The 14247-nt window shown below is 42.0% G+C and overlaps 2 protein-coding genes across 5 annotated transcripts; one reads left to right on the forward strand and one right to left on the reverse strand.

Annotated features, from left to right (window-relative positions):
- Positions 1–288: 288 nt before the first annotated feature.
- LOC108116685 (AP-1 complex subunit sigma-2) lies at positions 289–4518 on the reverse strand. Of its 4 annotated transcripts, XR_001772853.2 has the most exons (6): positions 4369–4518; positions 3969–4147; positions 3572–3680; positions 3366–3503; positions 2363–2453; positions 289–797 (listed from the first exon to the last, which is right to left on the reverse strand). XR_001772853.2 is itself a non-coding variant. In XM_017228697.2 (5 exons), the coding sequence occupies exons 1-5, from the start codon at positions 4369–4371 to the stop codon at positions 753–755; spliced, it is 474 nt and encodes a 157-aa protein (XP_017084186.1). In that variant the 5' UTR covers positions 4372–4518; the 3' UTR covers positions 289–752. The 4 variants fall into 4 exon arrangements, 3 of the variants coding, with proteins under 3 accessions (XP_017084186.1, XP_017084185.1, XP_017084187.1); XM_017228697.2 differs by lacking the exon at positions 2363–2453; XM_017228696.2 differs by lacking the exons at positions 289–797; positions 2363–2453 and adding an exon at positions 1201–2018.
- Positions 4519–4785: 267 nt separating this feature from the next.
- On the forward strand, positions 4786–10981 carry LOC108116643 (bifunctional glutamate/proline--tRNA ligase). Its single transcript, XM_017228625.2, has 6 exons — positions 4786–4945; positions 5125–6042; positions 6104–6275; positions 6331–7393; positions 7812–9671; positions 9733–10981. Exons 1-6 carry the CDS (start codon positions 4903–4905, stop codon positions 10819–10821), a joined length of 5145 nt encoding a protein of 1714 aa, XP_017084114.2. The 5' UTR covers positions 4786–4902; the 3' UTR covers positions 10822–10981.
- Positions 10982–14247: the final 3266 nt, after the last annotated feature.

A 14247-nucleotide genomic window follows, 5' to 3' on the forward strand; every position in this document is an offset into this window, starting at 1 on the left:
ACTTGGTGATGTATTAAATTTATTTATTTCAATCCATTAAATGATTTAGGCTTGTAAATTTACCCAAATGGGTTTTTAATTAGTTTTAAAAATATCACCGTCAACCTTTTTGTGCCTAGTTAAATATTTTTGTGGGTAATATCACTCCTATCCTACACTATTGTCTTTCACGATTGCAGAAATCCTTACCAAATTTTGCAATACTTTGAACAAAATAATGAATTAATATTCAGATACGTATTCTCCCACGAATGTAGGTACACCACTGAGCATACAACATCTGAAATATAGAAACTCTCACACTCGATACGATTTTTATTTGTTGCAAGGAATGTTAAAGTAAACAGAGCTTTGATTTGTTACTTTGGATACAGCAATTTTCATATATTTATAGGGCTTTTAACTTACAACTATAGAGTTGAGCACACCGTCGATTAATCGCTTCGATTTAGCTTGCTTATCTCTAAGTTAATCTTTACAAGTATGAATGTGTGTGTGAGCAACCGATATTGCTGCCTTAGTAGAGTAAAATGTGTTGCAAATTGCATTTGCCAAGCGAAATTAGGAGTAAGTTTAACAGCACTTTTGTAGACAATCCTTTATGCTGACACAGGATGGTTAAATAATAATAGAACCGATATACTTTTGGGTTACGTTGAATACAGATACACGCATACATTTAAGGCGACTTTAAATGGGTTCAAGATATAGATACTGTCTTTTTTGGGTTTTCTTTTTTTCAAAGAGCCAACTTAGCCAAGGCCATGATCGTCGAAGAAACTCTGCGGGGTCTCATCCTGGAATGGGAGAATGCTTAGCTTCAGTTACGTGATCTATATACTTTACATCGCTCGGGATAAAAGGCAATCAAATAATAGTTTCTAAGCTAGGTGTACCCCTCATAAATAGGCTATGGAAAACGGGTAATAAGAAATAACAACTAAAAACAACTAAAAGGACACCAAACGGGTGCACTAAGCCAGACAGATGGGGAGATAGACAGTTTTGGAGAGAGTGGAGTTCAGAGATCAGATCAGTGGAGAGTAGATCAAAGCGGGCGGCAAGAGGTCAGAGCAGTCAAATGGGTCAGTGACAACAGCAAAAACAACAACCAAAATTATAAATAAACAATTACATTAAAAACAAACTGAGGATCACCAGTTCTTACCATTATCATATAGCATACGAGTACATTTAGGATTTATTTTTGAAAAATACTTGGTTTTTATTTTAACTTGTTTTTTTTTTCAGTTACAAAACACAGAAAATTTGGCTAAAACGTACAACACACATACATAAACATATATATATTTGTAGATATACATAAACTAGACTTTATTCGGTTACCACTAAGGGATGATTATTACAATTTTCAATTATATATCGTTCTCATATTTTCAACATTAAAGCTTACTTGTTTCTATTGTAAGAATAGTATTGCATATATTTCCCCACTAAATTAGTTATTGCCCATTTGGTGATTGATTGGAATGATCTTTCGATTATATAATGTAGATAGGAAGAAGAATATTAATTCAGTTGAGGAACCCCAGATGGAACTACGTGAGGTTGGCTTGTTTTGCATGAACTTTGCTGGGTCTATAATATCTGTGTGTTTGTGTGTGTGCGTGTAAAATTTACGAGAGAAGGTGTATGGAAAACCACATGCCAGATGCTCTGATGTTACTATCTAGTATTTAGCTTTGTGGGATTTATTGCTTTTGGTAGCCTCACGCTGCATGGCGTCCTCTTGCTTCTTATTATTCATTATTAGCGCTTCAGTGCTGTACAACAGCCAAAACACACACTAGTGTTGAGAAGTGGTTGGAGCAGTGTTGAAAAGTGCCAAGTGCAGCACACATTGTCGCTGGGGGTGTATCAATGTGTGTGTGTGTTTTTATGTTATTGTGTGCTTGCTGTGTCTGGGTGTGCGTGTAATATCAACTACATAAGTTCTAGGGTGTTCTAGTTCTTTAGAGGAGTCCAATATCTCTTAAAGTGCCCTCAACGGCTTCGTCCTGGAGTACAGAGAATAAGAACAATAAGAACGAGAAGAGTAGAAGGAAAGAGAGTAGTAGTAGTGGTAGTACGAGTAGTAGGTGTAAATGTGAGTAGAATGTGTCCAGAAAAAGAAACCAATTTCGATCTTGTTTTGCTTTTCTTTCATTTACGGCACAACTTGGAAACATGTAATGCATATTATATGGATGAACATCACAGCGCAGCGCGGGGAAGGCAGGGGAATGGAAGCTGGGCAATATACACATATATTTACAGCTGGACGAAGGTTTTGACTGATCTGACCTATCGACTCTCCACTAAAACTCTTCGCAGATCGGGATTATAAATTTATGTTCTTTACACTGGTTCTTTGGGATGGGCTTTTCTTTTCTTCTAGATATATTTATATATTTTTTTCTTTTCATTGATTAGTTGAGATACTCATTGAAGTCCTGTGGTGGTTGTTGGTGGTGGTAGTAGTAGTAGTTGTGTTAACATCGATTTATGCAGTGGCGGGTAGGGTAAGCGTTAATAATAACAAGAGAGAGGGTACATGGGTTACACATTTATATATGGCATATGGTATGGCAAGAATATGTATAGTTTAACATCGTATCTAGTTAGTAATTCAACTACAAAGGTCATGCAAAATAATCAAGCCAACTAAGATCTATGTCTTACTACAATTCGGGTTAGGAGACTAACGGAGTTACGGTCACAAAATAAACACAAGCAAAAATTGTACTACGAATGGCAAACAAAGGTTATAGTTTTACTGCACAGAAACATCTATGGCAAGTTCAATACTGTGGCGATCAAATAATTCCTGGTAAATTCTCACAATTCACAATTCGCTTTCGAGTAGGCAAGTTTCGGAACTCAAGACGGCATGCAATGATAAATAAAACAAATCGATTGGGTGCGTGTGTGTCTGCTAAGGTGGTTTACATCAGATTCTGAACTTAAAGTTAATGACATTGCTGCGGCAAGAGTACACACGCACACTGGACTTAGGATCTATTGCAGCGAGTAAAAGAACTCTTCTTGCTTCGAGTGGTTAGAGGTGTTCAGTTTACAGTAGGAGTAGTATAGTAATTAGTTTCGATTGCACAAATTAGAGAAACAGAACGAGAAGTAAGTAAGAGTATAGTAAAAAGAGAAAACCGTGATATGCATGAGGTATGACATTGTAAACGTTATAGATAGGCATATAATATAAAGATGCAAACAAACACTAACGAGGTAACGAAACTAAAAACCAGTAAGTTGAATAAATATGTAAAACAATTAACAATATCCGGCATAGGTAGAGAGTGACACAACCGTTTTACGCATTACAGATCATATGTCTCGGGTGTACTGACCTCTTGGAGCAAATCCTGCGAGGCAATTGCCTTAAGTACATTCTTTTTGGACGTCTCCTGGATCTCGCCGCCAATAAGCAGCTCATCCAGGATAAAGTAGGCTTTTTCAAAGTTAAAGATTATATCCAGCTCGCAGACCTGTTAACAAAAGTGGTAATATAAATCCTTTTAGGTTTTTTGTCGCAAAACTGGTGTTAATAACTTACGCTGCCGAAGTACTTATCCAACAACTCTACATAGCGATGAATGATCTCCAGTGTCAGCAGTTCGTTGTCGTTCTGCTCGATGGCGCAACAGAAATACAAGCTGGCATACCTATAAAGCAACAAACATTAGTGACAGTTTATTGACAATGAAAAAATACATTTAAAGCTTGTCTGATTACAGTTGTTAGTCCTTCTATAATAGTAATTATCTTGTAAAATATCAGATATAATGTAAGAGCACTTGTTCTTAGGAATACATATCTAATCAGTGCTGGTATCTGATACATTTCTAGGGTTTGAAAACTTAATAGAGCAAAGTAAGAAACTTTAGTTTTTCTTAGAAAACTGAAGTAATATCTATTATATCTTGACCACTTAAATTCCTTAAATTACTCACCTCTTGTAGACAATTTTACAGTCTTTCCACTCCAGAAAGGAACACATCTTGGGCTTTCGAGCCAATATCGTGGTCACCAGTTCTCTGGTGATCTTCTTTTTTACCTTATCCGGATAGGCCATGTACCACTTCTGTAACCGCAGTTTGCCCTGCCGGCTGAACAGCAGCATGAAAAGCATCTAAAAACGAGGTGCCTCTTCATTAGCATATAACTTTTATTGAATTGTTATGTTTTCATTATTTTTCATATCTTTTTAGGCCAGCGAAGCTCCCAATTCCCACTGACACAGTCATCAAGCACCCACACCAACACACACACATCTCATTTATAACTGGAGCCACCGCATCGTTACCATAACGAGTTATTTTACTGTTCCACTTGTTTTTCCATTAGTCTCACCATTTATTATGTTTTTCCTCTGCGTGGTTGAGTTTTTCCGTGTGCTGGTTGTACAAAATATATGGAAAAATTTTATTTTTCCATGCAGCCACCGAACAAAACACACATAGAAAATTCTCCTTCATGCAGTGTTGCCATTCACAATGCACCTGTCGACGCTTACAAGAGAATAACAAAAAACACTGTGTGTCATAAAACTAGAGACAATAACCAAACGAAGAAATGTTAAGTTAAGTTTAGTACTTTTGATAAAATATAGTTAAAATATATAAATATTAAGCTCACTAATTCTTTTAGTCGTATAAAACATACCGTTGATTATAAATAATTTATAAATTGTTAACTTTAGGTTTTACTGTATCGGAACTGCTCGGTGTGTAGCATTCACAGAGAACTATCGCACGGCAACTGCAGCCCTCTTTGGCCATCTCTATTAGGCTGTGTAGACGTTAGCAGCTGGCCGTACTCGTGCCGTATATTAAGCCGAGAAATTTCGTCATTTGAATTTAGATTGCAAGCGAACAAACTACGACGATGTCAATAAAGCTCAAAGCGAACCTCAACAATCCGCCGATAAGTAAGTTTAAAAAAGCCGGCTGCAGTGACCTTCAGGGGCCGGAAGATGTGCACTTAGTGAGGTTATAAACGGATATGGTCTATTTATGTACACAATATGTTGGGCATTCCATTCAATTCCCCTTTTATTGCATCAGTTTAACGTCGTGTCGGGTGATATTAATTGACTCATTCGAATAGGTGGTTTGGCGACGGCGCACCTTATCAATGGCACCGTGCCCGTGGAGATTGTGTGGAGCAAGGAGGAGACCTCACTGCAGTTCCCGGATAATCGAGTTCTGGTGTGCCACTCCAACAACGATGTACTTCGCGCCTTGGCCCGCGCTGCTCCCGACTATAAACTGTACGGAGAGACGGCCATCGAACGGACACAGATAGATCACTGGCTGTCCTTTTCGCTGACCTGTGAGGATGACATCTCGTGGGCCCTGTCCTTCCTGGACAAATCCATTGCCCCGGTTACTTATCTGGTGGCCAACAAGCTGACCATCGCTGATTTTGCGTTGTTCAACGAGATGCATTTACGTTATGAGTTCCTTGCCGCTAAAGGCATCCCGCAGCACGTGCAGCGTTGGTATGACCTCATCACTGCCCAGCCCTTGATCCAAAAGGTGCTTCAGAGTCTGCCAGAGGGAGCGAGGGTCAAGAGAAGCCCGCAGGCCTCCAAAGAGCAGACACCCGCCAAAACGGGAGAGCGCAAACAGGAAGGAAAGTTCGTGGACCTTCCAGGTGCCGAGATGGGCAAGGTCGTGGTGCGATTCCCGCCAGAGGCGTCGGGCTATCTGCATATCGGTCATGCTAAGGCGGCGCTGCTGAATCAATACTATGCACTGGCGTTCCAGGGAACGCTGATCATGAGATTTGATGACACGAATCCCGCCAAGGAAACCGTTGAGTTCGAAAACGTCATTCTCGGCGATCTTGAACAGCTGCAGATCAAGCCTGACGTGTTTACGCACACCTCTAACTATTTCGACCTGATGCTAGATTACTGTGTCCAGCTGATCAAGGAGAGCAAAGCCTACGTGGACGACACGCCACCAGAGCAAATGAAGCTGGAGCGCGAGCAACGAGTGGAGTCCGCTAATCGATCTAACTGTGAGTGTTTGTTGATCTTTGGATATTGGAGAGTTTTAATATTTCTCATTCTCTTTTTCAGCCGTTGAGAAGAATCTTTCCCTGTGGGAGGAGATGCTTAAGGGATCTGAGAAGGGTCAGAAGTACTGTGTACGCGCCAAGATCGACATGACCTCTGCCAACGGCTGCATGCGCGATCCCACTATCTATCGCTGTAAGAACGAGCCACATCCTCGCACAGGAACCAAATACAAGTGGGTATTTTACAAAGTGGGATTTCAATAGATTTTTAACCATTATGAGTTACAGGGTGTATCCCACCTACGACTTTGCTTGCCCCATTGTGGATGCTATCGAGAATGTCACCCACACCCTGCGCACCACTGAGTACCACGATCGAGATGACCAGTTCTACTGGTTTATTGATGCCCTCAAGCTAAGGAAACCCTACATCTGGGAATATAGTCGATTGAACATGACCAACACAGTGTTGTCCAAGAGGAAGCTTACCTGGTTTGTGGACTCCGGTCTGGTTGACGGATGGGATGATCCTCGTTTCCCAACAGTGCGTGGTATCATCCGTCGGGGTATGACTGTGGAAGGTTTGAAGGAATTCATCATTGCCCAGGGCAGCAGCAAATCCGTGGTCTTCATGAACTGGGATAAGATCTGGGCGTTTAACAAGAAGGTTATCGATCCGATTGCTCCTCGTTACACGGCTTTAGAGAAAGAGAAACGCATCATTGTAAATGTGGCTGGAGCTAAGGTCGAAAAGATCCAGGTTTCCGTGCATCCAAAGGATGAGTCGCTTGGCAAGAAGACCGTCTCGTTGGGTCCCCGCATTTACATCGACTACGTTGATGCTGAAGCTTTGAAGGAGGGTGAAAATGCCACATTTATCAACTGGGGCAACATCTTGATCAAGAAGGTAAACAAGGATGCATCCGGTACTATCATTTCCGTCGATGCTGCTCTTAACCTGGATAACAAGGACTTCAAGAAAACCCTTAAACTCACCTGGTTGGCTGTGGAAGATGATGCTAGTGCCTATCCACCCACTTTCTGCGTTTACTTCGATAACATCATCAGCAAACCTGTTTTGGGCAAGGACGAGGACTTTAAGCAGTTTATTGGTCACAAGACCCGAGACGAAGTGGCCATGTTGGGTGATCCTGAACTGAAGAAGTGTAAAAAGGGCGATATCATCCAGTTGCAAAGACGTGGCTTCTTCAAGGTGGACAACGCTTATGCTCCTCCCAGTGGCTTCACAAGTGTACCCTCACCCATAGTTTTGTTCTCAATTCCCGATGGTCATACGAAGGATGTGCCCACCTCTGGTCTGAAAATCAATGCCCCAGATGCCAAGACAACGGTGAGTTCAAGCACATTATTTCACAAATTATTAGTAAAATAGAAAATAGAGTATTTCATATTCGTCTGGTAGTCAATCTTATTTTCTCTCAATCTGCAATATCAGCTGTTCGTAACTCTAAAATCATGTTCACTCTCTAACTTTGGCTCTCTGAAGCTCTTTCACTTTCTCTTAATTATGTGCCGCGTTGGTTCGGCGCAGTCTTCTTCTTCAGCCAAAACCAGTTGAACGCTGAACAACGTAGCGTGTGGATCGTTATCGTCAACCTGTGTAAGACATACGCAACAAATTAAAAGAGGGGCTCGCTGAATAATTCATGTGGCCCTTGCTGACGTTGCAGAAAAGTTTTTAAAAACATGAAGACGTTGCAGCTATCTAACTTTTATATAAAAAACATTAAAAATGTGCTTTCTTTCAGAAAAAGGCATCCTCTCCTGTGAAATCTTCCGGCCAAGCTTCCGACTTGGACAGTCAAATAACCAAGCAGGGCGATCTTGTGCGTGACCTGAAATCGAAGAAAGCAGCTAAGGATCAAATCGATGTTGCGGTGAAAAAGCTTCTTGCCCTAAAAGCTGATTACAAAACAGCTACAGGAAACGATTGGAAACCAGGACAAACTACTGCTCCTGCTGCTTCTCCACCTGCTGCCGCTTCTTCCTCCTCCAACGACGCCGCGTCTGTTAACGCCAGCATTGTGAAGCAGGGTGATTTGGTTAGAGATCTGAAGGGTAAGAAGGCTGGCAAACCAGAGATTGACGCTGCTGTAAAGACGCTGCTCGAACTGAAAGCTCAGTACAAGACTCTCACCGGTCAAGATTGGAAACCAGGCACTGTTCCTCCCACTGCCGCTCCAGCTGCATCACCTGCTCCAGCTGCCGCTGCCAACGATTCGGTCGCGCAGATTCTAAACCAAATCACTGCCCAAGGCGATAAGGTGCGAGAGCTGAAGGCAGCTAAAGCCGATAAGGCAACTGTTGATGCTGCAGTGAAGACGTTGCTCAGTTTAAAGGCTGACTTCAAAGCTGCGACCGGTAGTGACTGGAAACCAGGTACCACCGCCCCAGCCCCAGCAGCAGCTGCAGTAAAGGTCAAACAGGAGAAGAATCCCGAACCCGCTTCAAACCTTGCCGTAAACACATTGTTGGATAAGATCGCCCAGCAGGGTGATAAAATCCGCCAACTGAAGTCGGCTAAATCGGAAAAATCCCTGGTGGATGCCGAGGTAAAGCTTTTGCTGGCTCTGAAAACGGACTACAAATCTCTAACCGGCCAAGAGTGGAAACCAGGTACTGTGGCTCCCACTCCCGCAACCGTCGCCGTTGTAGATCTCACTGCTGGAGATACAGGTAGCGACGTTGCCAGTGTCTTGGGCAAAATTCAGGAGCAAGGTGATAAGATCAGAAAGCTGAAGTCGGAGAAGGCAGCCAAGAACGTTATTGAACCTGAGGTTAAGAATCTTCTTGCCCTTAAAGCTGAATATAAGACGCTGAGTGGTAAGGACTGGACCCCTGACGCTAAAGTTGAACCCGCTGTAGTTAAAAAAGAAGCCAGTCCGGTTAACATGGCATCGCCAGCTAAGGATGAACTTACCCAGGAGATCAATGCCCAGGGAGAGAAGGTACGTGCGGCAAAGTCCAACAAAGCAGCCAAGGATGTTATCGATGCTGAAGTGGCCAAGTTGTTGGCTCTCAAGGCTAAGTACAAGGAGGTTACAGGCACCGATTTCCCTGTAGCTGGACGAGGAGGCGGCGGTGGTGGTGGATCGGCCAAGAAAGCACCAAAGGAGACTCAACCAAAGCCAGCCAAGCCTGTGAAAAAGGAGCCAGCGGCCGACGCTTCCGGCGCTGTGAAAAAACAAACCCGTCTGGGACTGGAGGCCACTAAGGAGGACAATCTACCGGACTGGTACTCACAGGTAATCACCAAGGGTGAAATGATCGAATATTATGACGTGTCCGGATGCTACATCCTCCGCCACTGGTCCTTTGCCATTTGGAAAGCCATCAAGAACTGGTTCGATGCTGAGATTACGCGCATGGGTGTCAAGGAGTGTTACTTCCCCATCTTTGTTTCGAAGGCGGTGCTGGAAAAGGAAAAGACGCATATTGCGGACTTTGCTCCGGAAGTAGCATGGGTAACGAAGTCGGGTGACTCCGATTTGGCCGAGCCAATCGCTGTGCGCCCTACCTCCGAGACCGTCATGTATCCCGCTTACGCCAAGTGGGTTCAGTCCTACAGGGATCTTCCAATCCGTCTTAATCAGTGGAACAACGTTGTGGTAAGTATCTATTTGGTTAAGTCAATCTCATTGTTGTTTAACGAATATTTTTTTTATAAAGCGCTGGGAATTTAAGCAGCCAACTCCTTTCCTACGTACCCGCGAGTTCTTGTGGCAGGAGGGACACACTGCGTTTGCCGGAAAAGAGGAAGCCGACAAGGAAGTGCTGGAAATCCTCGACCTGTACGCCCTGGTCTACACCCACCTGCTGGCTATTCCCGTTGTGAAGGGTCGTAAGACAGAGAAGGAGAAGTTCGCGGGCGGTGATTACACTACCACCGTGGAGGCATTCATCTCAGCTTCCGGTCGAGCTATTCAGGGAGCAACCAGTCACCATTTGGGGCAGAACTTCTCCAAGATGTTCGAGATTGTGTACGAGGACCCTGAAACTCAGCAGAAGAAGTACGCTTACCAGAACTCTTGGGGCATAACTACCCGCACCATTGGCGTGATGATTATGGTGCATGCGGACAACCAAGGTCTGGTGCTGCCACCACATGTTGCCTGCATTCAGGCTATTGTGGTGCCCTGCGGTATCACTGTGAACACCAAGGATGACGAGCGTGCGCAGCTGTTGGACGCGTGCAAGGAACTTGAAAAGCGACTTGTTGGCGGTGGAGTGCGATGCGAAGGTGACTACCGAGATAATTATTCGCCCGGATGGAAGTTCAACCACTGGGAACTGAAGGGAGTGCCGCTGCGCTTGGAGGTTGGTCCTAAGGACCTGAAGGCTAAGCAGCTAGTGGCCGTGCGCCGTGACACAGGTGAGAAGATCACCATCCCACTGGCCGATGTGGAGAAGAAGATTCCCGCACTGCTGGAGACAATCCATGAGACCATGCTTAGCAAGGCACAAGAGGATATGACAAGTCACACTAAGAAGGTTAGCAACTGGAACGACTTCTGCGGTTTCCTTGAGCAGAAGAACATACTGCTGGCTCCATTCTGCGGCGAGATCAGCTGCGAAGACAAGATCAAGGCGGATAGTGCCCGCGGCGAAGAGGCCGAGCCTGGAGCTCCTGCCATGGGCGCCAAGTCGCTATGCATCCCCTTCGACCAGCCAGCTCCCATCGCGGCCAGCGACAAGTGCATCAACCCCAGCTGCACAAACAAGCCCAAGTTCTACACGCTCTTCGGTCGTAGCTACTAAATGAAAGGGAGCTGGATGGAAGCCAGGCTTCGTTGTTTCTCCAAATCATAATCTTAACAGGCAAAATAAATCGATTGGATGGAATCGATTGACCTATATGTACTCTGATTTTCAACCACCTTAATATTCTTTTAAATTGATTAAATGCTAAAAGTTTAAATTGACAAAACAATTTGTTTCTATCAAGGCCTTAATTAGAGGGATAACGAACCTTTTAACCTAGAGTAGAATATCTAACAAGACCAATTTTGAATGAGAATTAAGCTGTCAAACTATTTAACCTTAGTAGCTCCTTCCACCTGCACGAAGCGAATTATTTCTTTTCTTTGTTTAGTTCCGTTTATTCAGCATAAATTATTTATAAACTTCATTTCGATATGGAACACTAGACTTTTTAAAAAGGTATCAATCCTATCGCCATCCAATTAAATGTGTAATTACTTGTCAACCACCCTACATCAAACAAATTAATTTTCGTATACGCTATGGACCTTTCATTACCCATTGATACGTATTACTTATTCTTTAACTTACCTAAAAAGCAAAGTAGAAAGCAACATACATTTTAATTTACTAATTCTATGTTTTATTTTAAACTAGTTACCATTACCAACAAACCTATCATATCCCTCATACCTCTTAAGTCCGTTTATAACACCAATTAAAAGTCACTTAGCAGCTCTATTTCAATAAATGGATAATTTTTCAGTATTTACAATCAGTGGATTCCATCTTAAACTCTTTGGAGGTGGGTAGAGCACACTACCAGATATAGGAACTGCTATCAATATCAACTAAGCCGATCCAGCTTGCCCAAGGCCCACTTTTTTCTTTGCGCCGCTCACCAATTCGATTCTCCCGGTCTGTACAATTATTAACATTGTGATAAATAATATAATTGACATATTTACACTCGTATATGGCTTTGATCGGGAGGCGGAAAGTGGTTTAGGAATGTACTTTAAGCTAGGTGAGAGTGAGTCCAGCTAATTAGATTCATATCTTGCCGCTTTGTGTCAGCAGCCGGTGTCTACTTGTTTTAAATGGAAAACTTATGGCCGAGCCCACACTGCGGATGGGGAATGTGGAAAAGGCCCAGACCTGGACAATATTGCGTGCCGATATGCGTAAACATCAATAACAACAAAAGGCAAGAAGACTTACTCAAACTGTGATTGTGTGTATTTCCATTGCATTACCACGATTTTTAACAGGTTTCCCCTGGGAGTAGTCAACATGATGAAATCTAAAAATACAAGCAGTCAGTAATAGCTTAAGAATTAAATGACTTATTAACAAATAATTAAATGTAATTTAAATCATTAAACATTTATTCTCCATCTAATTCCGATAAAAACAAGACAAAAACTAGACTGAAATTTAAATACAATTCCAGAACAAGTTATAAGTGTTATTTATAGTGGCTATTAATCCTTTTCTAAAATGTTCACAGCACAAGTTGCGAAATGAAGTTTCAATATAGGCATATATGCACCCCATAACCACTATACAAAGCTGCTTTGTTGACTCAGGTCAAGCCTTAATGTGTTCTACTTAGACGTTAATCAAATCTCGAACAAATAGCAAATATTTAGTGTTATTTAGTATACATTCAGCAGCCGCGAAAGCAACTGAGATTTGCAATTATGTTTGATTTATGGCGTCGGTCCCGATTCGTTGGGTTAACTCTTAGAAATCCCATTTATTCCATCCGTAGCTCCAGCTTTACCTCTTAACTCCAGCCCACTCGGAGTAATCAATTGCAATAAATTGCATAATGATGGCCGCGGCTGATTGAATGCATGGTACATATGTATCTACTCAAGCAACCTGTTTATAATTGCCGGATTATTCATCGGTAATGTACAATCAAAAATTGTAATGGGGAGTTATAGTCTTGGGGATTCAGGGAAGTGCTTAAAGAATAGCAAAGGGCAGTTCCTAAATGTCAAATGTTAGAGACTAAGCTCAAATATTTTTATATATTTTTTAGAGTTATTAAAAGCAGTTTCGTAATCTATCACGTTTTAAACTCAAAACAGGAATGAAGATCTAGACGTGGAAAAATCTCATATGACGCTCTTTGAAATCTAGCAATATTATCCTAATCAAATTTATCGTCTTCCAGGTTCCAAAAATTCTTATAATTCTCACATTATTTTAGATTTCTTTATTAAAAACAAAAACATATTGCGTTTTATTATTTATGGAATTATTTGGCGTAAATCAGCAGTTTTAAAGCCAATCAAAAATAGGAAATATTTGTCCATGAGTCAACCAAAAAATGGTTAGCGAAGAAACGCTCAAATATATAGTAGTAAGCGGCAAAATGTAACTTGTAAGCTGGGATTGAAAGTTACTAATGCTATAAGTCATCTATGGCTTATAAACAAAAGAAGTGCGAAAGATAAATATTAGCTAGTTAGTGACCAGATGAAAATCAAATAGGATCCAGCTGATATGCACGATTACAAAACATTTGCCACATAGAAAACGGAAAGGCCATAAGACAAATACAAATAGCAATAGCCAAGGAGTTTCTTGGAGTTTGGAGGCACGTGTGTTGAAATCACTTCCGCTTGATTAGAGACGAAACCCCACTGGGAACATGGAAGTTGAGATTTGGCTAAGTCGTGCAATTCGCAACCCGGTGACGAGACAGTTTCCTCGGTTCTCTCGCGTTTACAGAACCAATTAGAGTGGAACTACGAATTGGGCTGGACCAGGGGCGTCCAACGACTTGGGCTGCCAAAACAAATTATGTCATCAAAGGAAAGGGAAATGGAATACAATTGATGAGCTGCGAAGCCTGTTATTAACCGCAAGGCCCGTAGGCCAACAAACTGGGTGGAAAAAAAATATATATTAAAAACGTAACGGAGACGTTGCTGAATCACAATTTCAAGGTCGTCTCATCACGACATCTTCTGTTTGGTTGGTACCAGATTGTGAAATCCCCAGCGATCCTGTGGCTGTCCAACACGTCTACTCGTCCTCCCCACACACAACTCCTCGACTCACTAACTAACCCACCTGACGGGTCAACTTTTTTTCTTACCTGGCCATTATCACAGCTTGCAGCCGTGGATCAGGTTCCCCCAAGAGGAAAAAATCTCTTCTACAGCCGAAAATTGCATGAATGCATTTTAGCGCGGAAATTCACTAGTATGAGTTGCCTGAATTTGTGCATATACAACTACAGTGGGGACTCAGATGTTCAGATTGTTAAGTTTTGTAAAGTACAATCCATAAATAGCTTTCATAGCTGACTCATAACATTACATTTAAAGCAAACAATTGTGCTGGCGGTTATTGAAGTGTTTAAGGGAACAATTGGCAATATACTGATTTTATTATCATTTGAAATAACTTATATTAAACTGGTGGTAATATAAATTAAATAATAATTAAGTCTATTATGTTTGG

Source organism: Drosophila eugracilis, unplaced genomic scaffold (genome assembly GCF_018153835.1).
Source record: "Drosophila eugracilis isolate 14026-0451.02 unplaced genomic scaffold, ASM1815383v1 contig_75, whole genome shotgun sequence".
NCBI lineage: Eukaryota > Metazoa > Arthropoda > Insecta > Diptera > Drosophilidae > Drosophila > Drosophila eugracilis.